At 29.9% G+C, this 17,631-nt stretch overlaps 1 protein-coding gene across 4 annotated transcripts in view; it reads left to right on the top strand.

Annotated features, from left to right (window-relative positions):
• LOC100213539 (DENN domain-containing protein 3) overlaps nucleotides 1–17,631 on the top strand; it is a 60,951-nt gene that overhangs the window by 32,145 nt on the left and 11,175 nt on the right. For all 4 annotated transcript variants that reach the window (XM_065808210.1, XM_065808211.1, XM_065808212.1 and 1 more), the window contains exons 6-7: nucleotides 11,243–11,437; nucleotides 11,564–11,795. In XM_065808210.1, coding sequence (XP_065664282.1) covers nucleotides 11,243–11,437; nucleotides 11,564–11,795 — 427 coding nt within the window. The remainder of the gene's footprint in view (nucleotides 1–11,242; nucleotides 11,438–11,563; nucleotides 11,796–17,631) is intronic.

Genomic DNA, 17,631 nt, shown 5'->3' with positions numbered 1-17,631 from the left:
TTTAAAAGCTTAAATAAAGTTTTTTTTTTAAATGATAGATTGCTTGCCCAAACCGTAGTCAATAGAAGTTATACCTGGTCGGTAAATACAATATTTTGACAAAATGGTCTTAATCATAATCACATGATCAAAGTAAGTGCAAAAAAAAATTTACCGATTGAAGAAAGTCTTCAGTTTCATTCACTTCTCTTAATTCTAAAAGATATTTTGACTACAGAAGAAAAACATATAGACAAATATAAAAACTAAAGTGAACTTACTAACATAGTAAAGAAGCTTAAACTTGATTGGTTTATATCATATGATGAAAACTTTATTTCATTTAAATCTTTTCACACTTTTATGTTAGTACCACATTTAGAAGTTGTTGTTGGATGTAGTCTAGAATTTTTTGTTATTGTTTATGGATGGACATTGCCTGATGACCATCGCTTGTATAAAGAGTTTTTACAATCAGTTCGTCATGTTATAATATCAAAATTTTTAAATAGAGTTTAATCTTTACAGATGTGCACTGGCATAGCATATAACTTGGTAGATTGCAATAAAGATGGAAATCTAATTAATTATTCTGTTTCTCATAAATTTGACCTTAACAATAAAAAAAAGGTACTATTTAAAGCTTGTCAATATAAACGTCACAAAGGTTTTGTTATTGGTTCTTACTGTGAAAAATGTGTAAAATGTTTAAATTTTGAAGTTAAATTTATTAAAAGTAAAGTTAGTACTTAAAAAAACATTGATCAACCATTTTAATGTTTCGTTATATATCACGCATCCAAATTGCGTAAAGTTAGCACTAGTTGAAGAGCGTTCTAAAAATAAAAAACTTTTGCAAAATATTCAAAGAATGCAGAAGGAAATACAGGCTAAAGGTATTCAAGTCAGCACTTGTTTAAGTTCTGATCTTAATATTATAATTAGTAAAAACCTAAAAAACCTGACACTATTTATAAAACCTTTCTGGGAAGAACGGAATCATTTATTAACTAGCAAAGTTACTAGATATCACCCAATGATAATTTTATTTTTTCTTTCTCTTGTATCTAAATCAGCCTCAGCATATGATGAACTTAGAGATGCTAACATTTTAACACTTCCAAGTAGGTGGACATTATGCGATTATAAGAATGCTATTCAACCATCTGTAGGATTTAACCCAGCAGTGATTTCTGAATTAAGAGAAAATAGAAAAGACTTCTCTGATATTCAGCGAAATATTGTTCTTTCTTTTGATGAAATACGCATACAAGACAATTTAGTATTTGACAAGTCATCAGGTGAACTCGTTGGATTTGTTGATCTATACTACATGAAATTGCATGCAATCTCAAATTTTGTCTAGCTTAATTTGCTACTAATAGTGTAACAGCAATGTAAATAATGCCAACATTTTGGAAAGCTGTCTCTATATTAGAACTTTGTTGTAACTTAAAAGTAATTGTTGCAGTTTTAGTTATGGCCTAACCAAATCGATCATTTTATAAAATGCATAGTGGATTAGACAATCTAGATGGCTCAGATGTTGTGTATTGCACAATTAATTTAAGATCAGAGTATTAATTGGTCCCACATATAGTTAAAATAGTACAAGATAAACTAAATAACTGTCTTAAGGTTTTACCAAAACTTAGTTATGAACATGTACATTTAACTGCATATTCTGTATTGAATGTACGATATGCCTCACAAGTTTTAAGTGCAAGTGTTGCAAATATTCTTTATCAGTACTATCCTCCTGAAACACATGTTACAGCTGAACTTTGTTCAATTATCGATAGAATTTTTGACAGTTTTAATGTTAGAAACCAAAATAAAAGTTTATTTAAAAGGAAATCAGACTTGGAACCTTATTTTGCTTTTAATGACTCTCGATTTGATTGGTTATTGAATAATTTTTAAACTATTTTTCAAGTTGGAAAGAGTCTATCAAGAATCGTAAAAGAAACTTTACATGCAATGCTCGTGATTGCATGTTTACTTCCTGTCAAACATATGATGGTTTACTTATAATGCTACCCTCATTAGTAGAATCAACACGTATTCTGTTAAGTGAAGGAATGCCATTTATATTGACAGAGCGCTTCAATCAAGATGTGTTAGAAGAGTATTTTGGAAGACAGCGTAGTCTTGGAAGGCAAAATGATAATCCAACTTTGATTCAATTTGGCTATCAATCCAATACCTTGTGTATGCATTGTTCTATTGCATCATTTACAGGGAATATAAAAGGAAGTTTTAAGCAAAAAGGCAGATTTCCTGGAAATTTATTGATAATGCTCCTTTAAAAAAAAAATCTACAAAGAAGTAATTTACAATTTTTTGTTTTTTAATTCACTATTAGGGTAGAGGTATGTATATTTGTGTTCTGTTTAGACCTCTGCCACGGTGTTAATTCACCCGTAAGTCGCTTTTTGTATATTTGTGTGTTGTGTAGAGCTCTTCTGCGGTGTTGGCTCACCGGTAAGTGGTTATATGTATATTTGCTGTGTTATTATTGTGTGTAATCATTGTTATGCTATTGTTGTGATGCTTTGTGTTGATAGACAACTTGGCTACCTTCATGTTGGTGTCTATTGTTAAAAATGATTATTAGGTAGTTTCGTTACTGAAACTCATTACTTCCAATCATTCCCTAAATAATCATTCCCTAAAAAAAGCAGAGAAATAAGTTTTAGAAATAAAAATGTATTTTTTAATGTTATGTTCACAAAAATATTCTCACAAATTAGGTTTATTGTTTATCATTTATTTAGTCAGGCGTTTTTTTAGTTCTTCACATAAATTAAAACAACATATTTATGTGCAATCAGTGTTATCATTTATAATTTTATTACATTTTTTAGGGAGAGTTTCTGTTGTTATAACTGATTTTGGAGAGTGTCTACATAACAGAAGTTAAGAAATCTTATATTTTAAGGATTTTTTAAAAGCGAAGACGGAATATCGTTAATTTTCATACCATTTACTAAAAGCTATATAAATATTGTTACATTTTTGTTATCCAAATTGTTATAATAATTTTGATAATTTTATTATTATACTGTACTATTGGACTGTTATACTATTTTATATTTATAATATATATTATTAAATCAAAAATGAAATGGTGATTTTTTTGTAATAGTAAGTTAACAAGTTCGTCAAATAAAAACAATTTTATTTAAAGAAAAAACTTCCATAAAATTTTTTTATTAGAGTCACTCTGAGGTTGGTTAGGGCCTGGGTCAAAATTTTTTTTCTGAAACCATTTTCTCAGAAAAAGTAATTATTCTTCTATTTTCCTCTTTTTGTATAGCAGCTTTGAATTTTATTCAAAGCTATACCACTCTTATATGAATTTTTTTTCAAAATAAATGTTGCTCATACTATATTTATGCATAATTTTTATATATAGTATATAAATTATTTTGTATATTATTGTATAACATTTAAAAGTTATGTATTAAATGGATTTTATGATACTTTTATCCATATTTGCATTGAGTAATTATAATATAACCCTATATCTTATTTTGCGCCTCTCCCTTTATCTCCATGAATGTCACAATTGGAGGTGGATTGTTCTCACTCAAATAAAAGTTGCTGACACTCTTCTTTGAGTGAGATCAGTGCTTCTCCGTTTTGAACATCAATTAGTCTTTGTTCATGTGACAAATTTTTTTCAAGAATACAGTGTTTTAAAATAGAAATACTTGCTTGGTTTTTTTCAGATTGGTAATGTTTACTGTTTTAGGCTTTCTTTAGAAATTTTGACAAAACCTAGCCAGCCAAGTATTGCAGACATTCTCATTCCTTTGCAGATATGGGTTTTAGTTCAATTAATTTATTCTCTGAAAAAGATGTTTTGTAATAATACATAATTTTATCAGTTAACGCTGTTGATATAAGTGTACTGCAAGGTTTTTCAAGATCATTAAAATATTTATCAGACTCTACTACAAGTGAAGAATATGTTTCCATGTAAAAGTTTTTACCATTTCCTGTCTTTACTAATTTTTAGTAAATTTTGTTGCACTGTTGGTATAATAAATCATTTATCACATTGTTATATTGTTATATTTTATTTAATATTATGCCTGGATAATATTTTTCATGTAGTATTTACAGCTTCAATAACAATGATTTAAGATAATGTTTTTAATGTCTCAACTGATAGAAAATCTTTTGCTTCAACAGTATAAGGTTTTCCATCAGAATGTTTTGCACTGATATGTCTTGTTAACCCACCCTTTGTCTTATAACACTTTTTGCACTTTTGACATTAGAATACAATAGGTGTAGTCACCTAAGAATAACCATTACATGTAAATTTTAAAGAATAAAAGATAAATCATAATTACAAAAAAATTAGCATGCTAAGAAATATAAATAACTCTACTGGTTTATTCACACACATGTACAAGCTGCTAACTGGATCAGTCCAGTCTAAATAAACGATTATTGCCCTAAAGTATTTATGTACAATGTATAAATACTTCAAATGGAGTTTTATATGCCTCTTCTAATGCTTCATTTAGATCAACTTCTATTTCATTATCCAAAAGATCCTGATCTATGTCTATGTGTGACCATACATATTGATCTATGTCCAAAAACATAAAATCTAAATCTTCACTACAAAAATATATATCACTTTCAGCCATATAAATTAATGTTTGCACTTACTTTGATCACATGACTGTTATTTTTTAGGCATTCAAGTTTCACATAAAAATAAGCTACAATAATTTTAGATTTCCTGGGATAACTTCTATTGACTATGCCCAAACCAAACCCTCAATTGATGTAGCTACACTTCCTTGTAGCACCATGCTATATTAGTTAGTCCATGTAGCAGCACTTCCTTGTAGAAATTGGCTTTAAGTTAGTTGATGCAGCAACACTCCACGCATGTTTTACAGTAAAAAAGCAACACTCCTTGCATGTTTTACCTATTTTTCAGTTGATGCTGCAACATTTCTTGCATGTTTTAAAATTATTATAAAACAATAAAAAAAGAAAGCAAAAACACCATTAGATAAAAAAAATGTTTTTTAGTCATTATTATTGCAGTTTTTTAAGAAACAATAATACTTAAGTAAAACTTCCGCATTATTTTAATTGTTTTACCTTTTGAATAATATTAAAATGTCGCTTAAATGTTAATGTTTAAAAAACCCATTGAAAAAAGTTTTTTTTTATTTTATTATTTTTCGATTAAAGTCTCTTCTGACTACTATATAAGGATATAAATATGTAAATGCATATAGAAATGTGTGTATGTATATATATATATATATATATATATATATATATATATATATATATATATATATATATATATATATATATATATATATATATATATACAGTAGGGCTGTTCATGTGAACACAGGAAAAAAAAATTTTTCTCGGATTTGAACGCATAGTTGTTTATTTTGTGCCATTCGACATAGTAATTGACTGTGGAAAAAATCTTTCCAATCAGATAATGTTTAGGGGGTGCTCAATGACCATAAAGTTTTACGAAAAACGTCAAAAACGTGTAAAAAGTTCCAAAGTTCCGAAAATTTCTAGAACCTGGTTAGTTAGATTTTTTTCACTGAAATATTGTCTGATTGCGTGCTATATAGATTAATTAAAGTGCAGCAGATTAACTGTCATCAGGGCACCAGACTAAAAAATGTCTGCTAGTGTTTAAAACAACTGTGTTTATATCATTTTGTTAAAATTTGTATTCATAATTTTAATACTATTATTTAACTCAATTTAGAATTTGTTCAAACAGAATAAAAAGGTTTACAAGTATAAATATTATTTTTATTTGGAATTTCAGTTTGACAACAAATGTATTAATATTTTGATAGTACCTAACCTTAGTAACCTATTACAGAAAACTAGCATGGTAGTCTGGTAGTGTATTGTTTGTTATTAAGTGCAGATAATAATAATTTCTAATTTGAAAATATTTATTTAATTTCTTTAGTAATAATTATTATAATATATTGCTGCAGCTGCATAAACCAACAACTGAATGATAAGTTTGTATAATATGGTATTGAGTTTTGATTTTCTCATAATATTTCAGTTATCATTGAAATGGCAGCATCATCTCGTGTTGCTATCTCTACACGACTTCAAACCAAAATCTTTTTAATTGGACAACCAGAGCCAAATCTTCCTGATAAAGTTCTTCCCTTAACATCTGATGTTTTAAAAACATTTTTTTATCATCTTAATTCAACCAAAAAGTCAGTGCCTGAATGTCTTAAAACAACTGTTGATGAACTGATTACTATTTGGAATAAAGCCCGTATTCCGACAGCATTTCATCCGAATGTAGTCTTAAAATTGAAAACTTTAGTCCAGGAATTTAAATTAATAAAAAAAAAAAAAAAATCCAGATTGTCAGATTCTCAGAAATCGAGAGAGAAATCATTTACAGACACCATTGGCCTACTTTTTGACATTGCCCACAAGGATGCTGAAACCATGATCAGAATTGAAGAAGATAAAGAATTTTTATCGGATCAGAGATGTCAGAGAAAAATGGTGATGTTTGGAGAGGACAAAGAACTTTCAAAATTAGAAGAAAGAAATGAAGCAAGGAAACAAGCAGAGAGAGAACGAAAGCTAAAAGAAGAGCAAAGACAATCTGGTGCGAGTGCAATAGTTCCTGTTATTGAACCTTTACATGACGAAAGTTATAGTGATGACAACGATAATGATGCTGTTGATAATGACAAAATGGTTGATAGAGATTTTGAGATAGAAATCCCTGTTTATTACAGACAACAAGTCAGTAAAGCAAGTTCTTCAGGGTCAGCTGAATCAAGTTTAGCAAGTACTCCAAAACGACAATGTATCTTAGATACAATTCTTGACTCGCCTGATGTTTCATCAACATTAGACAGAATTAATCTATCTGACACAAAATTTACTATACTAGCAGCAGCAATTGCAAGGGCTGGTGGACAGAACCTCGATGATGGATCATTGTCACGTTCTACAGTCCGTAGAAAACGAACCTATCATCGATCAAATATTGAAGCCACTGTTCGAACTGAATTCTGCGATTTGGACAAACCACCATTAATCGTCCACTGGGATGGCAAACTGATGATAGATCGTACAAATTCTGCAGCCCCTAAAGCAAATGTTGACCGGCTATCTGTAGGTGTGACAGGTCACAATGTTGACAAAATACTTGGAATAGCAAAACTTTCAGCTGGAACTGGAGAAGCCCAAGCAAAAGCAGTTATTCATCTGCTTAATTTCTGGGACATAATTGGTGATGTTATTGGAATGAGTTTTGATACTACAGCCTTTAACACTGGCTCCAAAAATGGTGCATGTGTAGTTCTAGAGAAACATATAGGTAGAAATTTGTTATATTTCGCTTGCAGACACCATGTTCATGAGATCATAGTAGCAGGAGTGTTTGGATCACTATTTGGACCATCATCTGGTCCCAACATACCTCTTTTCAAGAGATTTCAGCAATATTGGCCCAAAGTTAATCAAGGAAATTTTAAACCTCTGGATGACATTCGAATGAAAATACCCCTGGTGCAAGAACTACAAAATGAAGTGATTGCATTCCTCAAAGAAAACCTGCATGTTAAAATGCCAAGGGATGACTACAAAGAAATCATGGATCTCTGTCTGTTAATACTTGGAAAACTGCCTGATCAAGAAGAGAAAAATTATCATTTCAGGATCCCTGGTGCTTATCACATGGCTCGCTGGATGGCCAAGGTTATTTATTGTTTTAAGATTTATTTATTTCGTGAAGAGTTCAAGTTGACCACAAAAGAGGAAAAAAATCTCTATGAATTTTGCTTATTTGCTAGTCTGGTTTATGTAAAATCTTGGATATCATGCACAAATGCCAGCGATGCTCCAGTTAATGACTTGTTTCTGTTTCAGCAACTTAAGCAGTTTGCAGTTGTGAATAAAACGATTTCGGAAGCAGCAGTCAAGAACTTTCAAAACCATTTGTGGTACCTTTCACCAGAATTGGTCCCACTAGCTTTGTTTTCAAACAAACTTCAAACGGAAGAGAAGCGAAAAATGATTTCCAACATGAAATTTCACGGTGAGAACTGGTCTGAAAGGTTGATCAAATTAAAGAACATTGAAAGTCTAGAGAAGAAATCTCTGGACATGCTGGTGACATCAGTTTCAGCAAGTGCGTTGCGGTCAATGAAGGTTGATATTGATTTTCTGTTCAACAGCGATCCAGCTACCTGGAATGATTCCCCAGAATACCAAGAAGGAAAAAATTTAGTATATTTATTGAAAGTAGTAAATGATGCTGCCGAACGATCTGTGGCTTTAATGTCGATGTTTAATGAATCGATTACAAGGAATGAATCTGAAATGCAGAGGTTAATTCAGGTGGTTGAGGATCACAGAAAGCGAGTGCCAGATGCCAGAAAGTGTACTCTGAAGAGTTATAGTCCTCGCTAGCATTAACACTGCACGAACTATAACATTACGATAATTAAATGTTAATTGCTCATATGTTTTTTTGTTTATAATTCGTATTTTAATCAATGACAAAGAGTCAAAAATCCTAGTGTTTTATTTTGGAAAAATTCTGATATAACAAAAACCGCAGAACTTTAGTGGTATTGCAGTATTTTATTTCATTAATTTCTCTGCTAATAAACCAGTCTAAAGTGGATGTGGATTGTAATTTGTATTCAGAATTTAATATTTAGAGATAATTAAAACTGATCAAATCTGAAAAATCTAATTAACCGGGTTTTAGAAATTTGTGGAACTTTGTTACTTTTTCCATGTTTTTCACATTTTTCGTAAAACTTTATGGTCATTGAGCACCCCCTAAACATTATCTGATTGGAAAGATTTTTTGCACAGTTAATTACTATGTCAAATGGCACAAAATAAACAACTATGCAATCAAATCTGAAAAAAAAAATTTTTTTGGACAGCCCTAATATACAGTGGTGGCCAATTTATTAGACTAAATGCAATTTTTGATGCATTGGTGAAGTTTATTCATAAATAATGCAACATTTTTACTTCAAAACATTACAAAACGTTAGAAAAGTTAAGAAACGCAATATTTTATTGTAAAAAAGCACAAAATTGAACCTTTTATGTATAAAAACAATTAAATACAATGCAAAATTAGGACTTGATATTCAAATGCCAAGATGACTTAAAATTCGCATTAATAAGACTAAGTTAAAATAACAATAAAAATGCAAAAAGTAACAATAGAATATGAAATAAATTACAATGGCAATGAAAGTTTGAATAGTTGAAACATGTCAGTTAATATTTTTTCTGGTTTCCATTTTTAAGCAGTGCCTGGACCCTTGAAGGCATCCCATGAATAAGTTTCGGGCAAAGCTTACGGATTCTGTCATCATGATGCCAGACATTGATCAAAGCCTCGGTCAGTCCCATCTTGTTTTTTGGTTTCATCTCTCCTACTCTTCTTTTGACAATCTCCCACAGGTTCTCAATGGGGTTCATGTCAGGTGAATTACCTTGCCACTTCAGAAGCTTAATGTGGTTGTCAGCTAAGTATTTCTTGACTGTCTTCGCAGTGTGACAAGGTGCTCCATCTTGCATAAAAGTGAACTGTCAGTTAGTTATAAAACATTAAGGCAGCAGTTGTGTCTCAAGCACCTTCGTGTATTGAACTTGATTCATGGTGCCTTCAACAATATACAGTCGTCCAGGCCCATGAATAGAGATAACTGACCGACCATGACATACATTGGGTGCTTTACTGTTTCTGCAACACAGTCAGGATGAAATTCTTCACCAGGTCTCCTACGTACATAGGCTGCTTTCTCATCCATGATGTAAAAGGATGTTTCATCACTGAAACACACCTGACTCCAATCATTTTCAGTAAAATTCTTGTGTTGCTTTCCCCAATCCAAACGTTTCTTGATCATTGCCTAGTCAGCTTTGGTTTTCTGCATGGCCGTCGAGCTTGAAAACTATTCACAACTAATTGTCTTCTGACTGTTCTGGTACTCACATGTACATTACTTTTTTGTAATTCTTTCTGCAACATCTTACTTGTTGCTTTACGGTTTCTTATACAGCATTTCATGAGGTACCTGTTGTCTCCCACAGACATTGATTTTTTTTTGCCACAATTGCCAACAGGGTTGCCTCGTATTTTTTCACCAGTCTGCATCTTCTTCATTCTCGATACTGATTTCTGACTTATTCCAACATTTTTAGCAATCTCCTTTTGCGTGAGTGATGTCTCTCGTAGATAAACCTCAACTCTGGCCAATTTTGTCGGTGACAAGTCAGCAGGTTTTCCCATCTATTAAAAGGACATAAAATGCTTTATTAATTAAACATGTTTCTTCATTTTTAATGTAGAAAATAAAAATAAATAAAAGATTGACCTTAATGTAATGTCAAGCAACTCTTATTAATGTACATTTTCCTTTAATTTCTGCTCATAAACATCAAATAAATAAGAAAATACTGACCTCTAACAGATAGCGGGTGACCAAATTTTAATATTTAATTTACAGTTAAAATTTTCAATAAAATGAATCTTGAGCAAAAATAAAAATAAATTGCACTTATTATCACTTAAGAAACATTGGGCTATCATGCAGTAACTATATCAGGCCTTGTTTTAAATAAAAAAGTGCTTAACGCATTAGCTTAACGTGATATTTGACGTCATAGGCTTATCTTTATTATTTTTTTATAGACATTAAATGTTTTAACTACCGCAATAAATAAATAACTTATTATCACTTAAGCAACATTGGGCAATAAATGCAGTAACTATATATACATTAATTTAATAACTAATTTGTGCCAAGGTAGGTACATTCGAAAATAATCTCGGTTTTGTAGCCTAGTCTAACAATTTGACCACCACCGTATATATTTATATATATATATATATATATATATATATATATATATATATATATATATATATATATATATATATATGTATGTATATATATATACATACATATATATATATATATATATACATATATATTTATATGTATATATATATGTATATACCTACTTATATCTTTCATAACAGGGGATAGTTAATTTTATTTTATGAGTATATTCTTATGAATTATGTATGTGTTTCTTTTAAATCAATAATTATATAATAAAACAGAAAGAAAAAAAAATTTTATTTGTTTTTTCAATTTATTGTACTGATTTTTTTAAACCATAGCATTATTAAGTATTGGTATAATGAGACTTGTATTTTTAGACCAAAGCATTCCTCCATTTAATGCCGGTTTAAAGGAAGATAGAAATGTATGGTTTGTTTTGCTTTCTGAAATGGTTGCTGGTAATAAAGCTTCACTTGCTTTAAGTGATCCAATGATGGTGGACCAAGCTGCAAACAATGTTTTTATTGCACAGGCATTATTAGCAATAGGATTCCCCTTGTCAATAGTTGCCGGTAATTCTCTTTTGTTTGCTAATTTTTATTTATAAATAGTCTAGGCAAATTGATTGGGTATTGCCTGATTCAGTGGGATTAATCTTTTAGCAAAAACCAATTTTAGACTTTAGAAACCTTTTTTAGGTGTTTGTAGATTTTCTAAGTGCAAGGAGGGTGAGATAAGAAGCTTGTCTGATGAAACTCGAGAATCATTGCATATGAGACTTTATCCCTGTGAAGGGCAACGCGCAACAGTGATGAGTATTACCTATGTCCCTGCAAATACTGAATTTTCAAGCACGATATGGTGTGGAATGGGATCTGGGGTTATTGTTGTTTATGAAACTGAAAAATGGGAACACTTATTCGAACTCAGGTAAACTTAAAAAAAAAAAATTATTTTTTTAAATCCATTATTCTACTTTAAATATTCATTAGGTAAGTCAAATGCCTCATATTACATTTTTTTGCACATTGTTTTTTTATTACATGTTACTTTATTATATATTGATTCTCCTTCTTTATAATATACACTTTATATTTTTGTATTGATAATATTTTTATTTATTTTAGATAATAATAATAATATTATTTATTTGCTGATATATATATATATATATATAAAATTTAAGCGACATCTTAAATAGCATGTGTAATAATATTATAAGCATTAAAACATCATATACGATATCATACTATTTATTTCTTTTTTAAGTAATATTTCGGCTCATATAGTGAGAGCCATTATCAAACTAATAAAACCGTTAAAAACCATTTAAAAATGATAATAAACGTAACCAAATGATGTCATTGCAACGTCAGATATTCAACATTTTTTAATTTTACAAAAAATGGTTTCCAATAGTGAGTCATCACCAAATTGCCATTGTTACGATTTAAAACGCTTTCTTTAGGTTTTGAACATTGTACATGTTGTATTTCAATGGCCTCACAAATTTTTCTTGTGTAGTTGTTTGAAATAACAGAAAGCGTTTTAGGGTTCTCCCAGTTTGTTTTACCATTGCAATGTTGTGAATGTTCTACTATTCCAGATGTAGCTTTGGCTTTTGTAACATTATTTTTATGTTCTTGAATTCGTGTGGAAATCTTTTTTCTTGTTTCACCAATATAACATGCACCACATGTGCAACTAAGTTGGTACACTCCTGGATGACTGTTCGGAGGCAGTTTAGACTTGTTTCGGCAGAGTATATTTATAAAGGGATTACCAAAACGGAAGACTGTTATATAAACAGTATTTAGATATTGCTAAAAGTTATAAATACTCCACAAATAAATCTAGTTCTCAAAAAATTGATACCAAAAATCTTGTTATTTTACCATGGGTCCCAAAATTAAGCCTTGTTCTAAAGAAGAGAGTTTCGTAAAGTCGGTGTGACCAATTTGTTCGAAAACTATGATTGAATTAAAAATGACCAAAATCCAAAAAATTTGTGTATTAGGAGCTTACAGCAGTTTTTTTTTCGTATTTTGACAAACCATAACTTTTTAAATAAAGAAGGTGATCACCTGAAATTTTGTAGTGTAATAGTTTTTTACCCAAATAATCCATTGTTGCATTGTTTTTGACTGATTTTTTAAAGTTTTTGAGTTATTGTACCTTAAAGTTGCTAAATATTGCAACATTATAAATATTTTTTCGAACTTTAATGTGTTACAGTTTTACTTTTACAGAAACTTTTTAATGTTAAGGTTCTATATATAGACAATCACCAAAAAACATTTAAAGACCAATACTCTATCTTATGACATGATTGTTGCCTTTTGAGAGTGATGATGTTTTTAAAAGGAGAATTTTATTAGACTATGAGCTAGCCTTAGGTCATAGTCTAACAATTAGTCAAAGGGATGACAGTAGTATATTTTTTATTTATCTGTGAATGAATATATTCAGTTTTCTTTTTAATGATGTAATGTCTTAATTTGTACTACTAATAATGACATAATCAGTGTCATAATCAGTGTCTGATATTTGTTAGTTTCTTTGAGATTTAATATGTTTATGTCCTTTTTAAACTTTTTAGATTAGTAATAAAAATAAAAAAATAGTAAAAAATGACAGAGAAATGTTGTGTGGGGTAGGTTTTAAATGAAGATTGTGACAAAATGCATTATTGTAGAATGATTGGAAGAATAAAACTAAAAGATATTGTGAACACAGATGTTGAAGTTTTAATTCAAAGAATTGGACACACTTTTGAACTAAATAAGGAGATATTTTTTCACCATGAAAAAGCCTATATTTCTAGATATGAAGCGCCTCAAAAATACTGCTGTGATCTGTTCAAAGTCCACAAGAAAAAAATTATTAAGGGATTGTGTCAAGTCGATATTTTAACAGCAAGTCCATTTAAGATCAAACCTGGTCAAAAACTTTGCACTAACTGTTTGAATGAATCCAAACTTGAACAAATTACAGGAAAATTTAGTCAAGAATATGAAGACAAAGATGATGATGAGGAGTTTAGTCCTTCAGACCTAAATAAGACATTTTTAAATAAGAGTGCTTCTTTACTGTGCATTTTCAGTTTCAGACCATCTTGTTAAGAAAGCCAGAAAGCTGAAAAATGAATAGGGAATACTTGCTAAACCTGAGGCTAAAAAAGGACATCCTTTGGAGGATATTGTTAAGCAGAGAGTCATTGAAATATATGAATCTGAAGAATACACTAGACAATGTCTAGGAAAAAAAGACTTTGTTTCTGTGCGTATAAATAATGTTAAATTTCATAAACAAAAACGCTTAATGTTAGTTCATTTAAAAGAACTTCATCTGGAATTTAAGAAGTTATACCCTGAACACAAAGTTGGATTCAGCAAGTTCTGTGAACTGAGGCCAAAGTGGTGCCTTACTGTTGATAGTAGTGGAAGTCACTCAGTTTGTGTATGTTCTTACCATCAAAATGCTAAGTTGATGTGCTCTGCTCTTCAGCTATTTAATATATTACAGCTATTTAATATATTACAAAGATTTAATGAAAGTGTGTGTTTCTAATATAGATAGTCGAAACTGCATGTTTCATTTATGCTCCAACTGCCCTGGTAAAAAAAATTTGAAGACTTACTTAAAAAATCTGTTTGAAAAGAATGATTTTGATTTTGATGATCAGATCACATATAAACAATGGGTGTCAACTGACCGAATTGCACTTATTACAGTCCAAACAAGCATTAGTGAATTTATTGAAACTTTAAGTGAAACTTTGTATGACCTTTGTCACCACCACTTTATCAAAGAAGCACAATCTTCCTATTTATCAGAAGTAAAACAAATATTAGACCAATGTACCTGCATTATTCTGATGGATTTTGCAGAAAATTATAGTTTTCTTGTACAAGATGCTATACAAGGGTTTTACTGGCAAGCCGATCAAACTACCTTATACCCATTTGCTGTTTATTACAAAGATGAAAAAGATCACCTTAAATGTGAATGCTATTGTTTAATTTCTGACCATCTTTTTATGACCAATCAGCAGTCCATTGTTTTCTCACAAAGTTGCTCCCTATGGTCAAATTCAAACTACCCACAGTGAATAAAGTTAAATACTTCAGTGATGGTGCTGTGTCATAGTATAAAAACTACAAATGTCTAATAAACTTAATTTATCACATTGTAGATCACCAAATAAATGCTGAGCATCACTTCTTTGCTATGTCACATGGCAAAAGTCCATGTGATGGAATATGAGATACTATAAAAAGAGAAGCAGCAAAAGCTAGTTTATGAGCAGTAATTACAAATCAGATTCTCACACCACGAGATCTGTTTACATGGACTCAAAAAACATCAAAAGTGTTAACATATTTTATCTTTCAAGTGATGATATCAATAACCATGAAACAACTTTTAACCTTCAGAAACAATACAAAAGGATGCGTACACTTCTGGGAACAAGACGCTATCACTGTTTTGTACCAGATGGAGAGAAATTGTTTTTATGAACAATCTCTACTGACACTGTCTATGATACTCATGTATTAAATGATGTTAATTTGATTTAAAAAAATCCTTCAAATTTTCAACCCAGTAAATATATTGCATGCTTTTATGATGAAGAATGGTAGGGCTTGTGGTAGATCTTTGTAATGAAAACCAAGGCGTTAATGTGAAGTTTATGCAAAGAAACAAATTAAATTCAAATGGACAAATGATGCACGATCAAGTCAGTGTTGGGTTTCATTTGACAAGATAATATGTCAAATAAGTGTTCCATTGATTAAAAGTATAAGTGCTCTTGACTATATTCTTGCTAGTAATGACTATGACAGTATTATGAGTTATATAAATCAGAGATTATTATTTAGTTTCATGTATACATACTTTTTCTTTTAACTGATTATCTTACTCTTTGAATGCACTTTTTTACAGTATAGTTTATATAAAATTTGAGGTATAAATTTTGAATGTGGTAAACGGTATTTTTTTGTTCTCCTTTTAAAAATATCATCACTCTCAAAAGGCTACAATCATGTCATAAGATAGAGTATAGGTCTTAAAATTTTTTTGGTGATTGTCTATATATAGAACCTCAACATTAAAAAGTTTCATAATTTATTTCAACTGTTTACACTACTTTCTATGCCAGCAAAGTCAATGTAATTTATCATAATTTAAAAAAAAAGTGATTTTTCAATAGGCTGCTGCATGTGCTAAAGTAATTTTTAACGCATAATTTTGATTATTTTAACAAGTGGTGACCCTAAGTACACAAAGGTAACAAAAAAATCCACTTTCTGTAAGTAAGTATTAAACTGTAACACGTTAAAGTTCGAAAAAGTATTTATGTTGCAAAATTCAGCAACTTTAAGGTACAATAACTTAAAAACTGTAAAAAATCAGTCAAAAACAACATTTTTAATTCAATCATAACTTTTGAACAAATTGGTCAATCAAGCTGGATTTTTCTGGATTATATTTTTTTCATAAGATCTGTGTGTGGTCAAAGTTTAAAGCAAATCTCAGATGGTACCCTGGAAATCTTTCAAAAAACTTGGTGATTTGATATGGAATAACCCATATATATTGTTATTATTATTGTTATTAATATTATTATTATTATTATTAGCAAAGTTTATTTTTCAGTCTCATATAACTATCATATATTTTGACCGTCAAATATAATAACCAGTGCCTTTTTTTATTTCATGAAGAGTTTCTGTTGCTGTAATTTGAAAATCAGCTTCTTTAATTATAAACTTATCAAATTTATCATTTATTTTTTCAATTTCTTCATTTAGTTTTCCTACATTTTGTTTTGTTTCCAGAAACTTGTATTTACCTGAACCATTACTTCAATAAATTTGTTTTTTGTCTTTGTTAATTGGTTACTTGCATAACTCATTTTATTGTGAGTTGTCTTCAAGCTGAATATTTGATGTTTATTTCATGTAAAGGTATATTTTCAAAATCAATTCCTATTCAATGCACTTCATTCTGAACTGTTAAGCGATCTTATCGATTAGCTGATTTTATTTTTGATTTCTTTTTTTTATTTTCATTATTACTTGGCAAAGAAACTACCCTCTGCTACCAAATTTTGATCTGATGGCAATCAAAAAATAATACCAATTGTATAATAATACTTAACTTGATGTACTTTTCTAACCATTTACATTAAGTTAATTGATTTACATTTAAGTCAACATAAATATAAATATATTACTTATAAAATATTTACTTTATTTATACAAAATGTTAAACCGTTAAATAATTAATTTAAAATATTTTATAATTAAATTTTTATTTTTATTTTGATTCACTCCCAGTAAGGCTGCAAGCAGCCAATATTAAGTTGAGAGTTACTAGAAAAATTAAGGATAAAATTATTGAGCAAGGAAATGGTTGACAGAAAGCTTGAAAAGTTGTAGGTTGTATGAGTCAGGAAAACATGATAATATGAGAGAGTTTCAAAGGGTTAAAGTGCGAGAAAAAAAACTAGACAAATAAAAGTTTTTGGAGCATGCAGTGACAGATACAGTAAAAGAATGAGACTTTGATACATTGACCAGTCAAGCCAGAATGAGTTTAGTATATTTATGGAACTAGAGATGATAGCTCCTCTGAGCAGCAACCATGATAGTATTTGTAGAAAAGAGAAAGAGATGCAACTTTACAACGCTGGGCAAGAGCTTTTTGGATCTTGTCTTGAAGAAAAAGAGCACCATTGAAAGAACCAGCCCAAATATGA

This window comes from Hydra vulgaris, chromosome 10 (genome assembly GCF_038396675.1).
Source record: "Hydra vulgaris chromosome 10, alternate assembly HydraT2T_AEP".
NCBI lineage: Eukaryota > Metazoa > Cnidaria > Hydrozoa > Anthoathecata > Hydridae > Hydra > Hydra vulgaris.
The sequence above is the reverse complement of the archived record's forward strand: the minus strand, read 5'-3'. Positions and strand labels throughout refer to the sequence as shown.